The 25000-nt window shown below is 38.7% G+C and overlaps 1 protein-coding gene across 1 annotated transcript in view; it reads right to left on the bottom strand.

The window, feature by feature from the left end:
* The window catches only part of LOC133609336 (NEDD4-like E3 ubiquitin-protein ligase WWP1), a 90116-nt gene that overhangs the window by 39725 nt on the left and 25391 nt on the right, over nucleotides 1-25000 (bottom strand). Inside the window, exons 5-11 of the mRNA XM_061964857.1 lie at nucleotides 22844-22968; nucleotides 17288-17440; nucleotides 12927-12990; nucleotides 10114-10289; nucleotides 4929-5331; nucleotides 732-827; nucleotides 383-557 (exon numbers count right to left, since the gene is read on the bottom strand). Of these exons, the coding sequence (XP_061820841.1) occupies nucleotides 383-557; nucleotides 732-827; nucleotides 4929-5331; nucleotides 10114-10289; nucleotides 12927-12990; nucleotides 17288-17440; nucleotides 22844-22968 (1192 nt within the window). The remainder of the gene's footprint in view (nucleotides 1-382; nucleotides 558-731; nucleotides 828-4928; nucleotides 5332-10113; nucleotides 10290-12926; nucleotides 12991-17287; nucleotides 17441-22843; nucleotides 22969-25000) is intronic.

The raw sequence follows: 25000 nt of genomic DNA, 5'->3' as shown, positions 1-25000 counted from the left end.
TGAGGGTACCCCCCCTCATGAAACAGGCCTGTAGAGATGAAATAGTCTTGTGATTTCTTTTCCCACACATACATATATTGCGCTCTACTACGGTATCGAGCACTATTTTTTGGATAACCTTATTAAGACATATATATATATATATGAATAAACACACACATATATAAACCTGCAATACAGTTACAAAGAGAGGAAATAACTCTCCTTTTATTTTTTTGTTTTTTTATATATGCAGTATGTTTAAATCTGTGGAATTGCAGGTGTGTAATTCAACAATATTCTGAGAGTTGCATTGCAAATAATTGTGTTTAAATGGAGTAGACGGATTCAACAAAAGCTGGAACTATAGACAAAGTATGGAGACAAAAGAAGATAGTCTTACAGAATAGAGGTATCTCTGGTTAAACTGCTGCATCGCTCCCTGCAGCTGGCTGCGCTGACTTTGCCACTGCTCAAAATTTCGGACCGACTCCATAGTGGGGCGCTGCCACGTGGTGGTGCGTGTGTTGTGGTCCACGTAGTAGATCCTTCCCCGGTCATCCACTCGACGCTCCCACCTAATGGGGACAGGGACTTAGAATGATTGCATCATTTGTTTCACTGCATGACATGTCAACACATGTGTTCCTTGCTGAATAAGAGTTCACATGTGTGGACATTGATGCAATTCAATGAGAAATGTCAAAACCTGGCTGAGGCCAAAAGGAGGGAAGAAAAAGATGCAGACTCACCCTGGTGGCAGAGGCTGTGGTCTTTCCCAGGTAGTAGTCCTGGTGTTGTGGTCTACATAGTATGTTCTCCCATGTGGGTCTTTCCTCTGCTCCCACCTTAGGAGCACAACAGTATCATCAATCTGTCATGCAAACAACAAGATAGCAAAACAGTGTTACTGTTCAAACATGCAACCTTATTTGGTGAAAATATGTATGACTTCTTTCGGACTTCTGACTTCACAAGTCACTTACATCATGTCACCTGGTTGGATATATATTTTTCACCACCGCTATTTGTGGGGGTTGTCTTCTCAAACTACCCTCAAATGGTAAAAAAAACGTACATTTTAGAGATGCCTATAAAAAGTCTCACACTCAGAAGCAGCTACATTTCAATCTGTAACATCGATGTGCTTGAGGAAGTTCTACATTGTGCTAGCATGACATTAGCACCCGTCTTCAGACCAGTAGGGGGTGATGAAAGCATCACCAACGCACTGCGGCTCTCATCAGACCACATTCTCAAATGTTTCTCAAACAGCCGTTTTGGGGACAATTGTAAGTGTAAAATGCCAGATTATCTCATAAAAAATGTGTTTGCAAATGCAGTATTAAAACTGTAAAAAAATCAGTATAATAATAATGGATTAGACTTTAAATGCAGTATTAAAACTGTAAAAAAAAAAATCAGTATGTAAATGCAGTATTAAAACAGTAAAAAAAATCAATGTAAATGCAGTATTAAAACTGTAAAAAAAATCAGTATGTAAATGCAGTATTAAAACTGTAAAAAAATCAGTATGTAAATGCAGTACTAAAACAGTAAAAAAATCAGTATGTAAATGCAGTACTAAAACAGTAAAAAAATCAGTATGTAAATGCGGTATTAAAACTGTAAAAAAATCAGTATGTAAATGCAGTATTAAAACTGTAAAAAAATCAGTATGTAAATGCAGTACTAAAACAGTAAAAAAATCAGTATGTAAATGCAGTACTAAAACAGTAAAAAAATCAGTATGTAAATGCGGTATTAAAACTGTAAAAAAATCAGTATGTAAATGCAGTATTAAAACTGTAAAAAAATCAGTATGTAAATGCAGTACTAAAACAGTAAAAAAATCAGTATGTAAATGCAGTACTAAAACAGTAAAAAAATCAGTATGTAAATGCGGTATTAAAACTGTAAAAAAATCAGTATGTAAATGCAGTATTAAAACTGTAAAAAAATCAGTATGTAAATGCAGTAAAAAAAATCAGTATGCAAATGCAGTATTAAAACTGTTAAAAATCAGTATGCAAATGCAGTATTAAAACTGTTAAAAATCAGTATGTAAATGCAGTATTAAAACTGTTAAAAATCAGTATGTAAATGCAGTATTAAAACTGTAAAAAAAATCAGTATGTAAATGCAGTATTAAAACTGTTAAAAATCAGTATGTAAATGCAGTATTAAAACTGTTAAAAATCAGTATGTAAATGCAGTATTAAAACTGTAAAAAAAATCAGTATGTAAATGCAGTATTAAAACTGTTAAAAATCAGTATGTAAATGCAGTATTAAAACTGTAAAAAAATCAGTATGTAAATGCAGTAAAAAAAATCAGTATGCAAATGCAGTATTAAAACTGTAAAAAAATCAGTATGTAAATGCAGTATTAAAACAGTAAAAAAATCAGTATGTAAATGCAGTATTAAAACTGTAAAAAAAAATCAGTATGTAAATGCAGTATTAAAACTGTTAAAAATCAGTATGTAAATGCAGTATTAAAACTGTTAAAAATCAGTATGTAAATGCAGTATTAAAACTGTTAAAAATCAGTATGTAAATGCAGTATTAAAACTGTAAAAAAAATCAGTATTTAAATGCAGTATTAAAACTGCAAAAAAATCAGTATGGTATTGCAGTATTAAAACTGTAAAAAAATCAGTACGTATATGCAGTATTAAAACTATAAAAAAATTAGTATGTAAATGCAGTATTAAAACTGTAAAAAAATCAGTATGTAAATGCAGTATTAAAACTGTAAAAAAATCAGTATGTAAATGCAGTACTAAAACAGTAAAAAAAATCAGTATGTAAATGCAGTATTAAAACTGTTAAAAATCAGTATGTAAATGCAGTATTAAAACTGTTAAAAATCAGTATGTAAATGCAGTATTAAAACTGCAAAAATAATCAGTATGTAAATGCAGTATTAAAACTGTAAAAAAAATCAGTATGTAAATGCAGTATTAAAACTGTAAAAAAAAATCAGTATGTAAATGCAGTAAAAAATATCAGTATGTAAATGCAGTATTAAAACTGTTAAAAATCAGTATGTAAATGCAGTATTAAAACTGTAAAAAAAATCAGTATGTAAATGCAGTATTAAAACAGTTAAAAATCAGTATGTAAATGCGGTATTAAAACTGTAAAAAAATCAGTATGTAAATGCAGTACTAAAACAGTAAAAAAAAAATCAGTATGTAAATGCAGTATTAAAACTGTAAAAAAAATCAGTATGTAAATGCAGTATTAAAACTAAAAAAAATCAGTATGTAAATGCAGTATTAAAACTGTTAAAAATCAGTATGTAAATGGAGTATTAAAACTGTAAGAAAATCAGTATGTAAATGCAGTAAAAAAAATCAGTATGCAAATGCAGTATTAAAACTGTAAAAAAATCAGTATGTAAATGCAGTATTAAAACTGTTAAAAATCAGTATGTAAATACAGTATTAAAACTGTAAAAAAAAATCAGTATGTAAATGCAGTATTAAAACTGTAAAAAAATCAGTATGTAAATGCAGTACTAAAACAGTAAAAAAAATCAGTATGTAAATGCAGTATTAAAACTGTAAAAAAATCAGTATGTAAATGCAGTATTAAAACTATAAAAAAATCAGTATGTAAATGCAGTATTAAAACTGTAAAAAAATCAGTATGTAAATGCAGTATTAAAACTGGAAAAAAATCAGTATGTAAATGCAGTATTAAAACTAAACAAATCAGTATGTAAATGCAGTATTAAAACTGTAAAAAAAAATCAGTATGTAAATGCAGTAAAAAATATCAGTATGTAAATGCAGTATTAAAACTGTAAAAAAATCAGTATGTAAATGCAGTACTAAAACAGTAAAAAAAATCAGTATGTAAATGCAGTATTAAAACAGTAAAAAAAATCAGTATGTAAATGCAGTATTAAAACTGTAAAAAAATCAGTATGTAAATGCAGTATTAAAACTGTAAAAAAATCAGTATGTAAATGCAGTATTAAAACTGTAAAAAAATCAGTATGTAAATGCAATATTAAAACTGTAAAAAAATCAGTATGTAAATGCAGTATTAAAACTGTAAAAGAAATCAGTATGTAAATGAAGTATTAAAACTGTATAAAAAATCAGTATGTAAATGCAGTATTAAAACTGTAAAACAATCAGTATGTAAATGCAGTATTAAAACTAAAAAAAATCAGTATGTAAATGCAGTATTAAAACTATAAAAAAATCAGTATGTAAATGCAGTATTAAAACTGTAAAAAAATCAGTATGTAAATGCAGTATTAAAACTGCAAAAAAATCAGTATGGTATTGCAGTATTAAAACTGTAAAAAAATCAGTACGTATATGCAGTATTAAAACTATAAAAAATTATTATGTAAATGCAGTATTAAAACTGTAAAAAAAATCAGTATGTAAATGTAGTATTAAAACTGCAAAAATAATCAGTATGTAAATGCAGTATCAAAACTGTAAAAAAATCAGTATGTAAATGCAGTATTAAAACTGTAAAAAAAAATCAGTATGTAAATGCAGTAAAAAATATCAGTATGTAAATGCAGTATTAAAACTGTAAAAAAATCAGTATGTAAATGCAGTACTAAAACAGTAAAAAAAAATAGTATGTAAATGCAGTATTAAAACAGTAAAAAAAATCAGTATGTAAATGCAGTATTAAAACTGTAAAAAATCAGTATGTAAATGTAGTACTAAAACAGTAAAAAAAAAAATCAGTATGTAAATGCAGTATTTAAACTGTAAAAAATCAGTATGTAAATCCAGTATTAAAACTGTAAAAAAATCAATATGTATGTAAATGCAGTATTAAAATTGTAAAAAAAAAAATCAGTATGTAAATGCAGTATTAAAAAAAATTACCGTTTATTTTTAGATCCTTCTCTATGTTTTACTATTGTCATCATGAAGACCCCTGTTGAGGTGTGAATGTTATTTTTACCCAGGTGGAAGAGGGTCTGAGGCCCCGCCTGCAGGCACCTGTTGTCTGGGTTTGGCTCCATCTGTCGCAGCGCTGCTACTGCTCTCACTGGCTGCGGACACATTTGTGTCTCCCACTGCTGGGGGGGAGGACAAAGACGAGGACGTGGCTGAGGTTGTGCCGCCCTGTGCTGGGGAGGTGAACGCAGGAGAGGAGGCATCACTCGCAGCCACAGCCTCATCAGTCGGCCTCGCTGCGGAACAGGAGGATGCAGCCCGTGTGCGGCTCGACTGCTGCTGAGATGTGACGTCTGGTGGCGTCTCAGAGTCCGGCTGGGGGGCGTCTGGGGCGCAGTCCTCCTGGTATTCTGAGTGAGTTGTATCACATGATGACCCACGGGCAGCGTCACAGGTCTCTCCGTTAACTGCAGAACACATGTTATAAGTAATAAAACTATAGACAGCAATTCTAAACTTGACAAACAAGTCAATGGTGTTTTAAAATCGTGTTTTTATCATCTTCGTCTTTTAGCAAAGGTAAAACCGTTTTTATCTTTTAACGTTTTTGAACAAGTCGTGAATGCTTTTATTTCAAGTGGCCTGGACCACTGCGATGCACCAAAAAGTTCTCTCCCGGTTGCAGTTAGTCCAGAACGCGGCAGCACGACTTTTAACAGGGGCCAGGAGACGCCAGCAGATAACCCCAATTCTTGAGACTTTGCACTGGCTCCCTGTTCAGTGTTTCCCACACATTCATTTATTTGTGGCGGCCCGCCACGAAAGAATTAAGACGACGGCGGAGTAAAAGAACGGACCGACCGGATCAAAATACGAGGGTAATATAGGTTGTAGGTAGATAAGTTATAGCTGCATCGCTCGCGGCTCGTCATATATTCAACGTTAATCCGTGATTTCACCGAGCGTTTCACTCACGGTGAGCAGCCTGACGCTGCTTCATTAACACCGCCGCTGTTGTCACGTCACGTGTTACCATACTGACGAGCTAACGTGTCCAGGTTATAACCCTGTTGTCAATAAACACACGTGGAGACGGTGCATCAGATACTGCATTAATAATGAAGCTAAATTGTCCACTGTCCACTGCAGCATGTGAATGCAATGAAAAGAATCAAATCTGAGCCAACCAGCAGTTAAAATGTTGTCCAGGTTAATGTTTTGGCCATTAAAGGCCCTTCATTTCAAGATTTCAACTGTGATCGGGCTTTAAACAGGTGGCTGACCTGTTCAGATGGGTGTAACTCAGGGGTGCTCACACTTTTTCTGCAGGCGAGCTACTTTTCAATTGATCAAGTCGTGGGGATCTACCTCATTCATACATATCATTTATATTTACTAATTTATGAAATATATGTTTTTGTTAACAAGTTAAAGGTGTTTAATGATAATGCAAGCATGTTTAACACATATAGTTAATATTGTTAATAAATTAAAGGTGTTTAATGATAATACAAGTATGTTTAATACATATAGTTAATATTGTTAATAAATTAAAGGTGTTTAAAGATAATACAAGCATGTTTAACACATATTGTTAATAAATTAAAGGTGTTTAATGATAATACAAGTATGTTTAATACATATAGTTAATATTGTTAACAAGTTAAAGGTGTTTAAAGATAATACAAGCATGTTTAACACATATAGTTAATATTGTTAACAAGTTAAAGGTGTTTAAAGATAATACAAGCATGTTTAACACATATAGATTCCTTTCTTTCATGAAGACAAGAATATAAGTTGGTGTATTACCTGATTGTGATGACTTGCATTGATTGGAATCAGACAGTGGTGCTGATAACGTCTGCATTTTCGAATGGAGGAGAAAAATAGTCCTCCTTTCTGTCCAATACCACATGAAAGTGGTTGGTTTTTGGCATCTTATTTGTCCAGCTTCTGTACTCTTTGTATACACTTTACAAGAAATACATTGTCGGCAAACTCCGTAGCTTGCTAGCTTGTGCACGCCAGCTTTCTGAGACTCTTATTTTGGTAGCGCAACTGTGCAGTCGGTCTTTGGAGTTTTGACGACAGGTACGGCGCCAGAGTCTGTTGAAATAAAGTGTTTCTCGCCTTCCTGTCGGTAATTTTAATGAGCTAAATATGTACATAAAGTGTTGTACTTATATTCCAACTCCGCGTTCTTCTTGGTCATCGCCGCTGCCGCCGTCACCCCCCGCCCCCCGACCACACCACCACAAATAGATGCCTGTCCTGTGAGAAACACTGCTGTTCATTTTACAATTGATTTTAAAACCTTGCTGTTTGTTTTTAAAGCTGTACATGGACTGGCACCTCAGTATATCCCGGACCTCATCCAAATGTACACTCCTGCTCGTGGTGCCCAAGACCAGACTTAAAACCAGGGGAGACAGGGCCTTCTCTGTGGTCGGCCCTAAGCTCTGGAACATTCTGCCCCTCCATGTTCCAACTGCTCCCACAGTGGAGTGTTTTAAGTCTCGTCTTAAGACCCACTTTTATTCTCTGGCTTTGAACACTACGTGAGTTGTGTGGTCCTCTGTGTTTTTACATTTTTGATTTCTATTTATTGTTTTAATTGGTTTTGCCCTTTAAAATGTTTTTTAAATCATATTTATTTGTATATTGTTTTTATATTTATAATTTTTTTTGTTTTTATTCAGTCATTGGTGGAGCTAAGGACAATATTTGAATATTGTTTTTAATATTGTTGTGCAGCACTCTGGAAACATTTTTGTTGTTTAAATGTGCTATACAAATAAAGTGGATGGGATTGGATTGGATAATGGCAACAAAGAAAAAGATAACGTTCAACCTAGTTTTTCCAGCTGGGGAAAAATAAAGCACTTTAAGATGTTCAATATTTATTCAAGTTACATTTTTGCTTTGAAAAATGAGTCCATTTAATTTTTTTGTGTCTTTTTTTTATCTGCCAATTACAGTACAATGGTCAACAATTCGACAGTAATGAGAAATAAAAGGTTATACTTTTTTAAATGGTTACATTATTATTATATATTATGACTACATTATAAGCACTGTATAGCAGAGGTGTGGACTCGAGTCATATGACTTGGACTCGAGTCAGACTCGAGTCATGAATTTGATGACTTTAGACTCGACTTGACAAAATGTAAAAAGACTTGCAACTCGACTTCGACTTTAACATCAATGACTTGTGACTTCACTTGGACTTGAGCCTTTTGAATTGACATGACTTGACATGACTTGCTACTTTCCCCAAAACCCAAAGATGAAAAAGTTATTCGGGAGCGCTCCGTATTTTTCATTGTGTACTTGTCTATCAGCGTTGCGTGTGTCAGCTGGTGTGCTCTCAGTACAACAGCCAATCAAATTAGATCTACTTTGTTTTCATCACACAGCATTCATCCAATCAAATTGCAGGACAACCAACGAAGAAGACATGTCCAAACCACACGCCAGTGAACAAAAAATGATACCTAAAATAATTTTGTTTGGGTATAAAAATTACGAGGTGGTCAACACAAAACGGTTTGCAGTATGCAACACATGCGGTTCCAAAATTACTGATGGAGAGGCAACAACTTCCAACTTCGTCCGGCATTTGAAGTTGCACAAAGAACGGTAAGTTTTGAATGTAAGATAACGTTTATTGGCTAAGTAACGTGACTTTTATTTGCTGTGTAGTTAAATCAGTGAGGCTGTAAACTCACTGCTAACGTTATAACGTTATTGCAAACACGGGAATCTGTTGCAGTTCACTACCTTATTCATACTTTTTGTTCAGTGATTTTTTTCAAGCAGGGTTACGTTAGTCAATATATCACACGTAACGTTAGACGGCGGTCAGCAGCACCGCGTATTTTAGACACCTAAAAAAAAGACAAAAATAGTAAAATAAAGGTCAGTTAAAATGTATACTATATTATGAATATGTGTACCGTTTTAGCTAGCTTTCTGACATACTGTTGGTTGTTTACCTCAGTGGTCCCCAACCACCGGGCCGCGGCCCGGTACTGGTCCGTGGATCGATTGGTATCGGGCCGCACAAGAAATAATTTTTTTTTCTTTTTCTTTTTTTAATTAAATCAACATAAAAAACACAAGATACACTTACAAGTAGTGCACCAACCCAAAACAACTCTCTCCCCCCTTTTGTTCTGGGCATTGAACATGAAGACTCTTCCTTCACTGTTCCGAGTGGCCATGAGAGTCTTGGCAGTGCCTGCCTCCAGTGCTCCAGTGGAGCGAGTTTTCAGCCATGGTGGCATCATACTACGCCCCCATCGTGCACAAATGACTGACAGACTCTTGGCTAATTTGGTCTTTTGCAAATGCAATGCAGCATAGGGCCCTGACATATAAAAAGTACAACTTTTTTGTTATGTTCACGTATATGTCATGTTTTTTCAATGTTAACACTTTTGTACAAATAAGTACATTTGCACTTTATTTTTCAATGTGTTTGTTCTGTAAAGGAATGAGTTAATGTTTCAAATGACTGGTTAATAGTGCTATTATAAAGTGCAATGTCAGCACAATTCTCTTTCCTGCAATTTAAAATGCACTTGTTTTAATAAATAAATACAGCGTTTGAAAAGCATACACAATCTGTGTTAATATATTAGTCTGTGGTTAAAAGGACTTGAAAGGACTCGAAACTCAAAATGCAGGACTTAGGACTTGACTTGAGACTTTCCAGTCTTGACTTTGGACTTGACTCGGGGCTTGCCTGTCTTGACTCGGGACTTGACTCGGACTTGAGGGCAAAGACTTGAGACTTACTTGTGACTTGCAAAACAATGACTTGGTCCCACCTCTGCTGTATAGTTTTTATCGGTTATTTATGTTTAAGAGCATGACGTAGAAAAAAGCTCTGAGTCTGTCTGCATAAAGACATAAAAGTAAATTATTGTACATTGTTTTTAATGTGTGGCACTTTGAGACAAGAATATGTTAAGTCTTATAGTAACATGTCTTCCTTCACTCTCTATTTTCGCAGTTGTATGCATTTATTTGTATAAAATATAAGAATGGCAAATTAAATTGCAATTTTAGAGAGAAAAGTCGCAATTAGGTTTTTTCTCCTATTCAAGTACACACGGTGGTGTACTCAGTAAATACAAATGATTACTACAGATAGCACATATTTACGCTATTAAATAGAAAGATGCAAAGTGTATGATGTACTTGATGTACAGTATTGAACAAATGAAGTACCTACTCACCAGTCCGACTCGCTACATCAGTGTTTGAGGGTGGGTGGCTGGAGTCGTGTGTGATGTCGCCGTTGACGACGGGACCTGAGGACGGGCTGCAGGAACTGGAAGGCACCTGACTTTCCCCTCCATTAGACGGTGAACAGGAATCTGAGCGCAGGCCCGAGTCCGTCCCATTCACCGTGCTGGAGGTGGAAACATGAATCCTCATCACCACCATGTCATCTCACACTTCTCATCGCTTCTTCTTCTTCAGTCACTTTTGCTCCGACACTGACAGTGGAAAACCTTGCAAATCAACACTCTGGAGTTGATGCTTGTGGACTAATTATTACCGACTTTGGCCAGAGAAAAAAGGAGAAGAGATAAAGAATTTGTTTCACTTACACAATTGAAAAGGCCGCATCTTGTTAGTAATAAAAAGGGATCGATGTAGTCTACTACGAAATAATAAAGGATATTTGCTTCTATGCTGAAACTCCTTTTTTGTTGCCTGAACCACCGTTCTTCTTTTCTTTTTATTGATTTTGACATAATCACCAATCTACTTTTGCAAAATATGCACACAGTAAAGATAAGGTTAGAATAATACATACAGGTAAAAGCCAGTAAATTAGAATATTTTGAAAAACTTGATTTATTTCAGTAATTGCATTCAAAAGGTGTAACTTGTACATTATATTTATTCATTGCACACAGACTGATGCATTCAAATGTTTATTTCATTTAATTTTGATGATTTGAAGTGGCAACAAATGAAAATCCCAAATTCCGTGTGTCACAAAATTAGAATATTACTTAAGGCTAATACAAAAAAGGGATTTTTAGAAATGTTGGCCAACTGAAAAGTATGAAAATGAAAAATATGAGCATGTACAATACTCAATACTTGGTTGGAGCTCCTTTTGCCTCAATTACTGCGTTAATGCGGCGTGGCATGGAGTCGATGAGTTTCTGGCACTGCTCAGGTGTTATGAGAGCCCAGGTTGCTCTGATAGTGGCCTTCAACTCTTCTGCGTTTTTGGGTCTGGCATTCTGCATCTTCCTTTTCACAATACCCCACAGATTTTCTATGGGGCTAAGGTCAGGGGAGTTGGCGGGCCAATTTAGAACAGAAATACCATGGTCCGTAAACCAGGCACGGGTAGATTTTGCGCTGTGTGCAGGCGCCAAGTCCTGTTGGAACTTGAAATCTCCATCTCCATAGAGCAGGTCAGCAGCAGGAAGCATGAAGTGCTCTAAAACTTGCTGGTAGACGGCTGCGTTGACCCTGGATCTCAGGACACAGAGTGGACCGACACCAGCAGATGACATGGCACCCCAAACCATCACCCAACCATGCAAATTTTGCATTTCCTTTGGAAATCGAGGTCCCAGAGTCTGGAGGAAGACAGGAGAGGCACAGGATCCACGTTGCCTGAAGTCTAGTGTAAAGTTTCCACCATCAGTGATGGTTTGGGGTGCCATGTCATCTGCTGGTGTCGGTCCACTCTGTTTCCTGAGATCCAGGGTCAACGCAGCCGTCTACCAGCAAGTTTTAGAGCACTTCATGCTTCCTGCTGCTGACCTGCTCTATGGAGATGGAGATTTCAAGTTCCAACAGGACTTGGCGCCTGCACACAGCGCAAAATCTACCCGTGCCTGGTTTACGGACCATGGTATTTCTCTTCTAAATTGGCCCGCCAACTCCCCTGACCTTAGCCCCATAGAAAATCTGTGGGGTATTGTGAAAAGGAAGATGCAGAATGCCAGACCCAAAAACGCAAAAGAGTTGAAGGCCACTATCAGAGCAACCTGGGCTCTCATAACACCTGAGCAGTGCCAGAAACTCATCGACTCCATGCCACGCCGCATTAACGCAGTAATTGAGGCAAAAGGAGCTCCAACCAAGTATTGAGTATTGTACATGCTCATATTTTTCATTTTCATACTTTTCAGTTGGCCAACATTTCTAAAAATCCCTTTTTTGTATTAGCCTTAAGTAATATTCTAATTTTGTGACACGCGGAATTTTGGATTTTCATTTGTTGCCACTTCAAATCATCAAAATTAAATGAAATAAACATTTGAATGCATCAGTCTGTGTGCAATGAATAAATATAATGTACAAGTTACACCTTTTGAATGCAATTACTGAAATAAATCAAGTTTTTCAAAATATTCTAATTTACTGGCTTTTACCTGTATATTGATATATAATGTAGGAACCACAATATTAATAACAGAAAGAAACAACCCTTTTGTGTGAATGAGTGTAAATGGGGGAGGGAGTTTTTTTGGGTTGGTGCACTAATTGTAAGTGTATCTTGTGTTTTTTATGTTGATTTAATAAAAAATAAAAAAAACGATACATATAATAAAAACAACGATACCGATCATTTCCGATATTACATTTTAAAGCATTTATCGGCCGATAATATCGGCAGGCCGATAATATCGGCAGGCCGATACTATCGGACATCTCTATACATATTGCATCATTATGCCTCATTTGTAGCTATATTTGAGGTAATTTAGTTTCCTTTAAGTCCTCTTAATTCAATTTGTATCTCATGACACACTATATGTATGTAATATGGCTTTTAATTTTTTGCGGCTCCAGACAGATTTATTTTTGTATTTTTGGTCCAATATGGCTCCTTCAACATTTTGGGTTGCCGACTCCTGGCTTAGCTGAATGCAAGCAAAAACGTTGAGTCCAAACGGCTAAAAAACTCAAAGTAAAACGCATACTATGCATTAAAAAAGAGTTTCCTCAAATACAAGGATTGGAGAAAGAATAATCCCAAATAGTTTGGAGAGATATAGAGAGTTAATTTTACCAATTGGCAACACTTGTAGAAGATTGTCCATTTCCATGGATGGCATCACCATTCTGTTGGACTTCTGGAGGAGTGGAGAAGAACAATTGCATATTAGCATACATTGGATAGAGAGAAGGAAACATGACTTTTCCCTGTCAAGTGCTTTGGGTATTTTTAAATGTTTGATAGAAAATCAATCATCATCATCCCCACGATAGTTAGAACACACCCTCCGGTTCCCCTTCTTAAAGAGAGGAACCACCACCCCGGTCTGCCAATCCAGAGGTACCGCCCCCGATGTCCACGCGATGCTGCAGAGTCTTGTCAACCAAGACAGCCCCACAGCATCCAGAGCCTTAAGGCACTCCGGGCGGACCTCATCCACCCCCGGGGCCTTGCCACCGAGGAGCTTTTTAACTACCTCAGCAACCTCAGCCTTCCCGGTAAGGTCTATTCAGGTGTACTGGAGAGGAGGCTACGCCGGATAGTCGAACCTCGGATTCAGGAGGAACAGTGTGGTTTTCGTCCTGGTCGTGGAACTGTGGACCAGCTCTATACTCTCGGCAGGGTCCTTGAGGGTGCATGGGAGTTTGCCCAACCAGTCTACATGTGTTTTGTGGACTTGGAGAAGGCATTCGACCGTGTCCCTCGGGAAGTCCTGTGGGGAGTGCTCAGAGAGTACGGGGTATCGGACTGTCTGATTTTGGCGGTCCGCTCCCTGTATGATCAGTGCCAGAGCTTGGTCCGCTTTGCCGGCAGTAAGTCGGACACGTTTCCAGTGAGGGTTGGACTCCGCCAAGGCTGCCCTTTGTCACCCATTCTGTTCATAACTTTTATGGACAGAATTTCTAGGCGCAGTCAAGGCGTTGAGGGGATCTGGTTTGGTGGCTGCAGGATTAGGTCTCTGCTTTTTGCAGATGATGTGGTCCTGATGGCTTCATCTGGCCAGGATCTTCAGGTCTCACTGGATCGGTTCGCAGCCGAGTGTGAAGCGACTGGGATGGGAATCAGCACCTCCAAGTCCGAGTCCATGGTTCTCGCCCGGAAAAGGGTGGAATGCCATCTTTGGGTTGGGGAGGAGACCCTGCCCCAAGTGGAGGAGTTCAAGTACCTCGGAGTCTTGTTCACGAGTGAGGGAAGAGTGGATCGTGAGATCGACAGGCGGATCGGTGCGGCGTCTTCAGTAATGCGGACGCTGTATCGATCCGTTGTGGTGAAGAAGGAGCTGAGCCGGAAGGCAAAGCTCTCAATTTACCGGTCGATCTACGTTCCCATCCTCACCTATGGTCATGAGCTTTGGGTTATGACCGAAAGGACAAGATCACGGGTACAAGCGGCCCAAATGAGTTTCCTCCGCCGGGTGGCGGGGCTCTCCCTTAGAAATAGGGTGAGAAGCTCTGTCATCTGGGGGGAGCTCAAAGTAAAGCCGCTGCTCCTCCACATGGAGAGGAGCCAGATGAGGTGGTTCGGGCATCTGGTCAGGATGCCACCCGATCGCCTCCCTAGGGAGGTGTTTAGGGCACGTCCGACCAGTCGGAGGCCACGGGGAAGACCCAGGACACGTTGGGAAGACTATGTCTCCCGGCTGGCCTGGGAACGCCTCGGGATCCCCCGGGAGGAGCTGGACGAAGTGGCTGGGGAGAGGGAAGTCTGGGCTTCCCTGCTTAGGCTGCTGCCCCCGCGACCCGACCTCGGATAAGCGGAAGAAGATGGATGGATGGATGGATCTTCATCCCCAATACTGTTTTTAGGGGTGCACTAATTTATTTCAAGCAGATAACTTCCTGCGTTTTAAGACTAATACCTTATTTATACGCATTCTTGTTTAACATTTAGATTCAACTGTAGTTTGTGCATACTTTGGAGGTAAAAAAAAAAAAAAAAGACTCCAAGGATTTGACAAACTGCACCTGCAGATTTGTCCTAACAAAAGCCAGTACATTTAAGGATGTTGTCCAGCACCATCACTTCCATCTAAGATGGCTTCAGCCCTCGGGTCGTATCTGGCAGACCTTAGCACTTTGCAAATGTTGCGGCCATAGGAACAAGCCTTTTCCCTTCCTTTGCGTCTTCTAGGCTTTCAAGACACTCACAGGCGTTATGCTGGTTGATGAGATTTGATGTGTTGAAGTTGAATGCTTTTTCCTTTCTCGTGGCGTGTTTGCAAAACATTTGCTGCAAATAGTAGGTGAACGTCTTCCTCTGAAACATTGAAGATGTCCCACATGACTTGGTTTCTTCACCATGAGTTCAGTGGGACTTGACAACAGGCTCATTACACCAGTGTTTCTCAAAATGTGGGGCGCGCCCCACTGGTGGGGAATAGAGACATGACAGGTGGGGCGCGAGGAACGGGAGGAAATTTCACTTAAAAAATTTTTTTTTATTATTATATTCTTAGATTCTTTTTTTTACTATGCTTTCATTTTCTATACACACTGTAAATCACTTTGTGATTCTGTCTGTGAAATCCGCTATATAAATAAATGGAAATTACCGGTACTTATTTTTACTGTAGGCTTTAAATTTCTCGGTAGGAGCAAAAGTTTGACAGACATAGCAACAGTAACTAATGGGGGCGGGGCTAAGCGGAACAAACTTTCGCGCGGATGGGTAGCAGGCTAATGTGTGGATCACAATTACACAAATATATACATTTGTGACTCGCACCTCAAAGGTCGTTGAGCCAGAGCCAGCGCCTGCAGAGAAACAAAAATGTGACGGGCACACACTGTGTCATTCACCGGGAAGCACTCGCGTCAAGGCAGCTCAGCCCCGAACTCAATGAGGTTTTAACAGATGTTGTGAGCGCGGTAAATTTGATCAAAACACGACCACTGAAAGTGCGACTGTTCTCTGCACTGTGTGAGGAAATGGGAGCTGATCATACAGCCGTGCTGTTTCACAGTGAAGCAAGGTGGCTCTCCTGGGGAAAAGTGCTGTCACTTGCCCTGTCTTGCCAAATGCATAGCTCCTCATTTTTTTTTTTGCAAAGATTGCAAAGTGGCACTTTTATTTTATTTATTATTGAACTTGATGCAAGTTATTTGATTTATTATTGAACTTGATGCAAGTTGTAACACTTTTTTAAATTTATTATTGAACTTGATGCAAGTTATAACACTTTTTTTGATTTATTATTGAACTTGATGCAAGTTATAACACTTTTGTTGATTTATTATTGAACTTGATGCAAGTTATAACACTTTTGTTTGATTTATTATTGAACTTGATGCAAGTTATAACACTTTTGTTTTATTTATTATTGAACTTGATGCAAGTTATAACACTTTTTTTGATTTATTATTGAACTTGATGCAAGTTATTTGATTTATTATTGAACTTGATGCAAGTTATAACACTTTTTTTGATTTATTATTGAACGTGATGCAAGTTATAACACTTTTTTTGATTTATTATTGAACTTGATGCAAGTTATTTGATTTATTATTGAACTTGATGCAAGTTATAACACTTTTTTTGATTTATTATTGAACGTGATGCAAGTTATAACACTTTTTTTGATTTATTATTGAACTTGATGCAAGTTATAACACTTTTTTTGATGTATTATTGAACTTGATGCAAGTTATAACACTTGTTTTGATTTATTATTGAACTTGATGCAAGTTATAACACTTTTGTTTTATTTATTATTGAACTTGATAGAAGTTATTTTATTTATTATTGAACCTGATGCAAGTTATACCACAACTGCACAGTTATTTTATTTATTATTGAACTTGATGTTATTTTATGTTATTGAGTTTGAATGTATACAACTTGATGTTCAATAAATTTGAAAATGTTAAAGCTTGGCATTAGCGCTCTGTTGGGGCGATGGGGGCAGGTGGGGCTTGAAAACTCCCCTTTGTCCAAAGTGGGGGATGACAAAAAAAGTTTGAGAACCACTGCATTACACCAAGGAGCCCTCAGTACGGGTCATCTCGCCTCAATGCTTTTTAAAAAATTGTTTATCGCAGCTATTTTTTTTTTTATATCAAATGCATTTATGCGACTTCATTCTACTAATTATCGGTCCAATATTTATTGTGGACTCCTAATTAATATAATCAGCACGATGGCCTCGTGCAGGGATGTCAAACTCCTTTTCATTGGGGGCCACATCCCCGTTATGGCTGCCCTCAGTGAGTGTATGTATGGTTCCTACCAAGACACACTGCTTGCTTGTCAGAACAGAAACTCACACTCAAAATCAGCCAATTATGGATTCAACACACTTTCACACTTTTTTGGGCTTTCTACCTTCTCCAAAATAGGTTATATTTGCTCTTTCCCAGTTGAAATGTGTTTTATTGTTAGAGAAAAAACCCACTTTGCACATCTTTTTAACAAATTTAACTGAACATTGAACTTACTCGTGCCATTGGCTGCATTTCCATTGGTCAGTGGTGCCAATTCTTGTTGGTCACTGTCGGTAAGTCCGTCCAGGTAGACCGTAAGTTCTCCTGCAGGCACCACAACTCCCTTGTGAGTCACACTCAGCTTCAGCACCTCCTTCACATTCTCCACTGGGGGGGAAGAAAATGTGTTGAGAATAGAATATAAGAAGGATTAAAGCTGCAAGCAGCATTGGTCGGGACCGCGTATTTGGCAGGTGCTAGTCCTAAGTGTCCCAATATTTTTGTCTACTTTTAGTCTGAAGTGTCCCAAGACTTTTGTCTAGTGTACCTACCTTGTCTGCATTGTGTGGGCACGTTGGTGCTTCCTGCTTTTAAGCAGCCATCTTCAAAAAACAGCAGCGCAGCAGGTCTTTGAAGGGTCATAAAATCAAAACCGGAGCAGTTAGAAAAAAAGCGCTTCTGTCATTGTAATCACAAGGGTTCAATCCCTCTCCTGTGTTAGTTTGAAGGCGAAACGACAAACGCGCTCAGAGGAGTTCGTTTTTGAAGGAAGGTGACCGTTTTTTACAAAAAATTTGTTTTGAAGGGGGAATAGCAAACTTCCTGTTGATTTTTGCTGGGGGTTGTCAATCTATGAAATGTAGGTCTAAGTGAGACCTACGGAGAGGTTTTTGTTTCATGTCTCTCCGACCTTCCCAGTGGGAGTTACAGGCAGTTTTGTCATTTTTTTCTTCCGAGGAGCAGTTTTTTCTCCGTTTTATTAAAAAATTGCTCTAGAGCGCAATTTTTAAATTTGGGGTTAGGTTTTTTATTAGATCGCAATTTTTGCCAGTCCTGATGTGTGCGTTCAGTTTGGTGAGTTTTGAAGCGTGTTAAGGGGGTCAAATTACAGCTCAAAGAGGCAAAAGTTACTGTTTTTAGTACTTTTTTGTCTTGAAGGGGGAATTGCCAACTTCCTGTTGATTTTAGCCTGACAATGTACTATTATGAAATGTAGGTCTAAGTCAGACCTACATAGAGGTTATTGTTTCATGTCTCTCCGACCTTCCCAGTGGGAGTTACAGGCAGTTTTGTCATTTTTTTCTTCCGAGGAGCAGTTTTTTCTCCGTTTTATTAAAAAATTGCTCTAGAGCGCAATTTTTAAATTTGGGGTTAGGCTTTTTTATTAGATCGCAATTTTTGCCAGTCCTGATGTGTGCGTTCAGTTTGGTGAGTTTTGAAGCGTGTTAAGGGGGTCAAATTACAGCTCAAAGAGGCAAAAGTTACTGTTTTTAGTACTTTTTTGTCTTGAAGGGGGAATTGCCAACTTCCTGTTGATTTTAGCCTGACCATGTACTATTATGAAATGTAGGTCTAAGTCAGACCTACATAGAGGTTTTTGTTTCATGTCTCTCAGACCGTCCTAGTGGGAGTTACAGGCAGTCTAGTTTTTTTTTTCCTAGGGGGCGCTAGAGCGCAATTTTGAGTTTTGTGGTTCGTTTTTTTTTTAAAAAGGCAATTTTCGCAGGTCCTGATGTGTGGGTCAAATATGGTGAGTTTTGAAGCATGTTAAGTGGGTCAAATTACAGTTTAATGTGGCGGCGGAAGAATAAAGAATAAAGAATAAAACCTTACAAATACTATAGGTCCTTATGGCCCATTGCATAAGGACTCCCTTCGGGAGTCCTTTTGCAATGGGCCATGCGGGCCCTAAATATTTAGTGTAATAAAGCTAAGGTCACTAGGTCACATTGTGTTTGTACACAGGTGGTCCTCGGTTTAAGACCTTTCCAAGTTATGACATTATGAACGCGCACTCAAAATTAATTAAAACCGTAATTTTAGTTTGTTGAGATTTGCTGGAAAACTATTTAAAGTATGTGTGGCGAGAGGATACTGTATCTGCTTGGATGGCAGAAAATACAGTAAGGTCGCTTTTTAGTTGACTTTTTACACATCATTTTGTTCCCCTAACAGCAGTGTGCCAACGAAAAAAATGAATCACCATGGAAGTGAAAATGAACATGTTAGAATAATTATGCGTACGTTATCACACAACTCTTATGCTTTAAAGGCCGTTGCTATAGTTATTATCAATTGTGCTGAAGTTGTACTTTTCTATCTAATCTTGCTTTGCGAGTTGTCTCGTGTCAGCAGTTTGTGTCCAGACCCTGCCTCCTGACAGCCAAGGACGGACATCGAGTACCTCAAAGCAGACAAAACAGAGACAGGGCGAAATCACGAGTGTCAGCACATTTCCATTCTGAATAATCATGTATTGTGTCTACTGGGGCTGCTTGCATTACCTCTCCCTTCAGAAGTAGCCTCAGTGATGTTAACTAGGGACCTCCTGAATAAATAGAGGAGCACGTGGGACTGTACCTTAGAGCGTAGGGTGGAACTGTAACTAAATGTACAGCCCAATACGTCTTTCCCCATGAGTAAAACTCAACTCTGTTTCTGCCTGATTCCTTCTTCTTGTCTTGTGTAATAGATAGTTCGGTGTTTGAACCTGACAGAACATCATAAAAAGCTCATAGAGGAGCGCTATTGACGTTGTCGTTCATCCAGTTCTTTGTATTCTCAGGGCATTCAATCCATCGTTCATTTCGCTCCTCATCCAAGTAGGCTTTATATGAGAGAGGATAAAACAACCACCAATATTAGTCACCCATTTCTTCCCAACTGCTTGACATCACGACCCTAATTAAAAATAGAGATTAGTGACGCTCATGAATGCTAAAGGGGTCAATGATTGTGTTGTTACAAGGAGATCTGGGAGGACAAGGAGGTATTTACTGTATTTATTCAACAAGCAGCTAAGAGCTAATTATGTGTCTCCATACACAGTGTGGAGCCGCTCCCCTAAGCTGATAATAGTCACCTCCATGATGGCAAATTAACTGCATTTCTTAGTATCATAATTATTATTAACACTGAAGGAAGAGGCTAAGCATGTTACACACCGATAGCCGGGAGACTCCCGAAATTCAGCGCCTCTCCCGAAAACCTCCCGGGACAAATTTTCTCCCGAAAATCTCCCGAAATTCAGGCGGAGCTGGAGGCCACGCCCCCTCCAGCTCCATGCGGACCTGAGTGACGTGTTGACAGCCTGTTTTCACGTCCGCTTTCCCACCATATAAACAGCTAATGATGGAGGGCGAGTTCTTGGTTTCTTATGTGTGTTTATTGTTAGGCAGTTTCATTAACGTCCTCCCAGCGCGGTAACAACACACAACAACAGCAGTCAAGTTTCCGTCCACCGTAAAGCAGTTGGTCTGCCGTAAACAGCAATGTTGTGACACTTTTAAACAGGACAATACTGCCATCTACTGTACATGCATATGTGACCCACCCATAATGTGTCACATTTTTGTGTTGATTTATTTATTTTATTTTGTGGTTTGAATTCGTTTTTGGAGCTGTCATTACACATTTATCAGTATTCACATTGGTCAGTAGGGGGCAGTAGGGCGTTTCTTCCCAATTGAATGCTATCACCTGCAGACCGGAAGTGTCTTGTCATTCTGATGAGCGCGACCAGTCTGTGAACAATTGAAACGTCCTGTGTGCTTTTTCCTCCTGTATAACAGGTTAGTTTTGGTGAATCAACTCACTGAATAATATCCATGTGATCTTTATAAGTTTAAGTACACATTCTGATGGTGGAGCCTAACTCTAAAGTGTTTGTGAGTTGTAGTTTGTATTTGTGAATAAATCCAGTGCACAGCTGCAGTAATCAATACAAAAAGGCGACGTGAGTGCGCAATGTTTATATAGGAACTTCTGATCCTATCTCAGACTCCCAAATTAGAGCTCCCGTTTTCTTATTGATTTTATAATGTATATTTGTATAATGTGTGTGTTCTGAAATAGTGACAGAGAATTGAACAAGGATGGACAATTCAACCCTTAACTCAACAATGAGTAGATGAGTGTTATGTGTGTGTAAATGTGTACCGTATTTTCCGCACTATTAGCCGCACCTAAAAACCACAAATTTACTCAAAAGCTGACAGTGCGGCTTATAACCCGGTGCGCTTTATATATGGATTAATATTAAGATTCATTTTCATAAAGTTTCGGTCTCGCAACTACGGTAAACAGCCGCCATATTTTTTCCCCGTAGAAGAGGAAGTGCTTCTTCTTCTACGCAAGCAACCGCCAAGGTAAGCATCCGCCCCCATAGAACAGGAAGCGCTTCTTCTTCTACTGTAAGCAACCACCCGCCCGCGTAGAAGAAGAAGGAGCGCGCGGATATTACGTTTCATTTCCTTTGTGTGTTTACATCTGTAAAGACCACAAAATGGCCCCTTACCAAGCGACAGGTTTCCGGTTCATGAAAAGACGCAATCTCTCCATCCGCACACGGACTACTATTTCACAGCAACTGCCTAAAGACTTTCAAGAAAAGCTGGCTACTTTCCGTGCATATTGTAAAAACAAGATAGCTGAAAAAAAGATCCGGCCAGAGAACATTATCAACATGGACGAGGTTCCACTGACTTTTGATATTCCTGTGAACCGCACTGTGGATACAACGGGAGCACGTACGGTGAATATTCGCACCACAGGGAATGAGAAGTCATCCTTCACTGTGGTTCTAGCTTGCCAAGCTAATGGCCAGAAACTTCCACCCATGGTGATATTCAAAAGGAAGACCTTGCCAAAAGAGACCTTTCCAGCCGGCGTCATCATAAAAGCTAACTCGAAGGGATGGATGGATGAAGAAAAGATGAGCGAGTGGTTAAGGTAAGTTTACGCGAAGAGGCCGGGTGGCTTTTTTCACGCAGCTCCGTCCATGTTGATATACGACTCCATGCGCGCCCACATCACGCTGGTTTTTAATATATTATTAAAGTTTGACTGACCTATCTGACTGTTTTTTTGACATTCCTTTTAGCGCAGTTAGATGCGGCTTATAACACGGGGCGGCTTATAGGTGGACAAAGTTTTGAAATATGCCGTTCATTGAAGGCGCGGCTTATAACCCAGGGCGCCTTATGGTGCGGAAAATACGGTAGATGGAACTGTAGAAAGTAAGCAGGTAATAACAGTTAATTAACGACTGTAGAGAGCGGATGATCTAATAGCAACTGTTGGTGTCAGCACTGTTGTAAGGAGAGGGCAGATCCACCCATAAAGTGGTGGTGTCGATACCACAAAATGATGCACTCAAGAGGGATGAGGTCAAGATTCTTATCTTCTCAAAATATTTTGTAATTGTTTACAACCTCAACAAACAGGAGCTCTTTGAGGGCAACAATACAAGGATTTAAAAGTGGGGTGTGATGTGTTTTTTGTTGACTTGTGTGTACTTTGACTGTTTCACTGGTACAATTGTCACAAAAGAGAATAAGAAATTAGTTCCAATATTGTGTCGATATTTTTTTAGCACTCACCATAAATACATTGAACAACTTACAGATAAGACAAGTAATTATCGGCCGATTTCACTCAGGAATGGGCTGCACAAAACCTTGCAAGAGTATTTGATGTTCTGTGTACAGTATGACTGAGCTAAGAATGAACCTAGATATAAGATCCCAATTCAGACTAAAAGTGGACTTGGAAGGTAACTTGTATTCCTACATTTCCTTTCATGCTGCTCCAAGGCTTGCATCAGGTCCAGTGTGGCTTTGCCAAGCAGGGCATCTGCTTTCAGGGTGCGGTGACTCCAGACTTTGAAGTCCACCTGGCTGCGTGCTGTTACATTCCTGATGGGTCAGGAACACAGAAACAAGTTACACTTAAGCCGCTAACATGGTTCATTTATTGACTCGAGTGGGCTGAAGTTAAAAAAAAACAAAACAGCGTTTCCAACAGGACTGCATTTGATTAGTAGGATTATGTTGGGGAGGAGGGCTGTGTCATTGTAATGTACACTAAGAGAGAGGAATCATCGGCCAAAAGGTGAGTGAGTCAAACAGGAAAAGCAAAACAAATATGTTGCACAGTTCCTGTCTTCACAATAAAAGTGCCGCTCCATCGCGCCTGCGCTTTCAAAATAAGAGTCTCCGAAAGCCAGCGCAAACAAGCTAGCAAGCGACGGAGTTTGCCGCCAATGTATTTCTTGTAAAGTGTATAAAAACGAATATGGAAGCTGGACAAATAAGAAGCCAAAAACCAACCACTTTCATGTGGTATTAGACAGAAAGGAGGAACTTTTTTTCTCCTCCATTTGAAAACGTGGACGTTATCATCACTACTGTCTGATTACAATCAATGCAAGTCATCACAATCAGGTAATACACCAACTTATATTCTTGTCTTCATGAAAGAAAGGAATCTTTATGTGTTAAACATGCATGTATATTCATTAAAACACCTTTAACATGTAAACAAAAATGGCAAAATAAATAAATATAAATTATATACTGTATATATCAATGTATGTATATATATATATATATATATGTGTGTATACATATATATATATATATATATCGCCAAGGAGCAGCGAGAATACCAAGAAGCGCATATGCCAAATTTTCAAAGAGAACGGCCTACGGATCACGATTGAAGCCAACAAGCAAACCGTCAACTTCCTTGACGTCACTTTCAACCTGAGAAATAAAAGCTACCAACCATTCACGAAACCCAACACAACACTCCAATACGTGCACCATGACAGCAACCACCCACCCACCACCACGAAAAGTATACCTACCGGAATCAATAAAAGGCTATCGATGCTGTCATCTAGCAAAGCTGAATTTGACCAAGCAACCCCCCCGTACCAAAAAGCCCTTGATGAAAGCGGATACAATTTCACCCTCACCTATGAACCCACGCCAGGAAACCAGCCAAAAAAGAACAGAAAACGAAACGACATCATCTGGTACAACCCCCCATACAGCAAAAACGTCTCAACGAACATTGGACACAAATTCCTCACTCTGATTGACAAACACTTTCCCAAAGGCAACAGCCTAAGAAAAGTATTCAACAAGAACAACATTAAATTGAGCTACAGCTGCATGAACAATATACGACAAATCATCTCAAACCACAACAAAACAATTGCAAATGAGCCGTCGGCCCCCAGACAGAGCGACTCCAAAACCAACAAAGGATGTAACTGCCGAAAGAAACCTCATTGCCCTCTCAACGGGGGGTGCTTACAAACATCAGTTGTCTACCAATCTAAGGTAATACGCAAGGACATTAACACATCCGACACATATGTAGGATTAACCGAGGGAGAATTCAAAACCAGATGGAACAATCACAAGGCTTCTTTCAGGAACAAAAACCTGCGAAATACCACAGAACTCAGCAAACACATTTGGGACCTCAAAGACAATAATGTTGAATATTCAATAACATGGCAAATTCTTGCATCCAGCACACCTTACAATAGTGGTAATAAAAGATGCAACCTATGCTTGAAAGAGAAACTGTTTATTATTTACCGTCCAGACCTGTCATCCCTCAACAAGCGCAGCGAAATTGTAACAGCATGCCGCCACAGACGGAAACACCTCCTAGGTAACACATGAGCCAATCACCACGCCCCTACGCCAGCCTGTACCCACCCACTCTGTGCCCTATATAAACCATGGTATGTGAATGCTCCCATTAAAATCTCCTGATGATTGAGGGAACCCCCTCATGAAACAGGCCTGTAGAGATGAAGTAGTCTTGTGATTTTTTTTCCCCACACACACACATATATATATATATATATATATATATATATATATATATGTGTGTGTATATATATGTTACTCATCAGTTACTCAGTAC

This window comes from Nerophis lumbriciformis, linkage group LG07 (genome assembly GCF_033978685.3).
Source record: "Nerophis lumbriciformis linkage group LG07, RoL_Nlum_v2.1, whole genome shotgun sequence".
In the NCBI taxonomy this organism is placed as follows: Eukaryota; Metazoa; Chordata; class Actinopteri; order Syngnathiformes; family Syngnathidae; genus Nerophis; species Nerophis lumbriciformis.
Note: the sequence above shows the minus strand (reverse complement) of the source record. Positions and strands in the feature narration are given on the sequence as shown.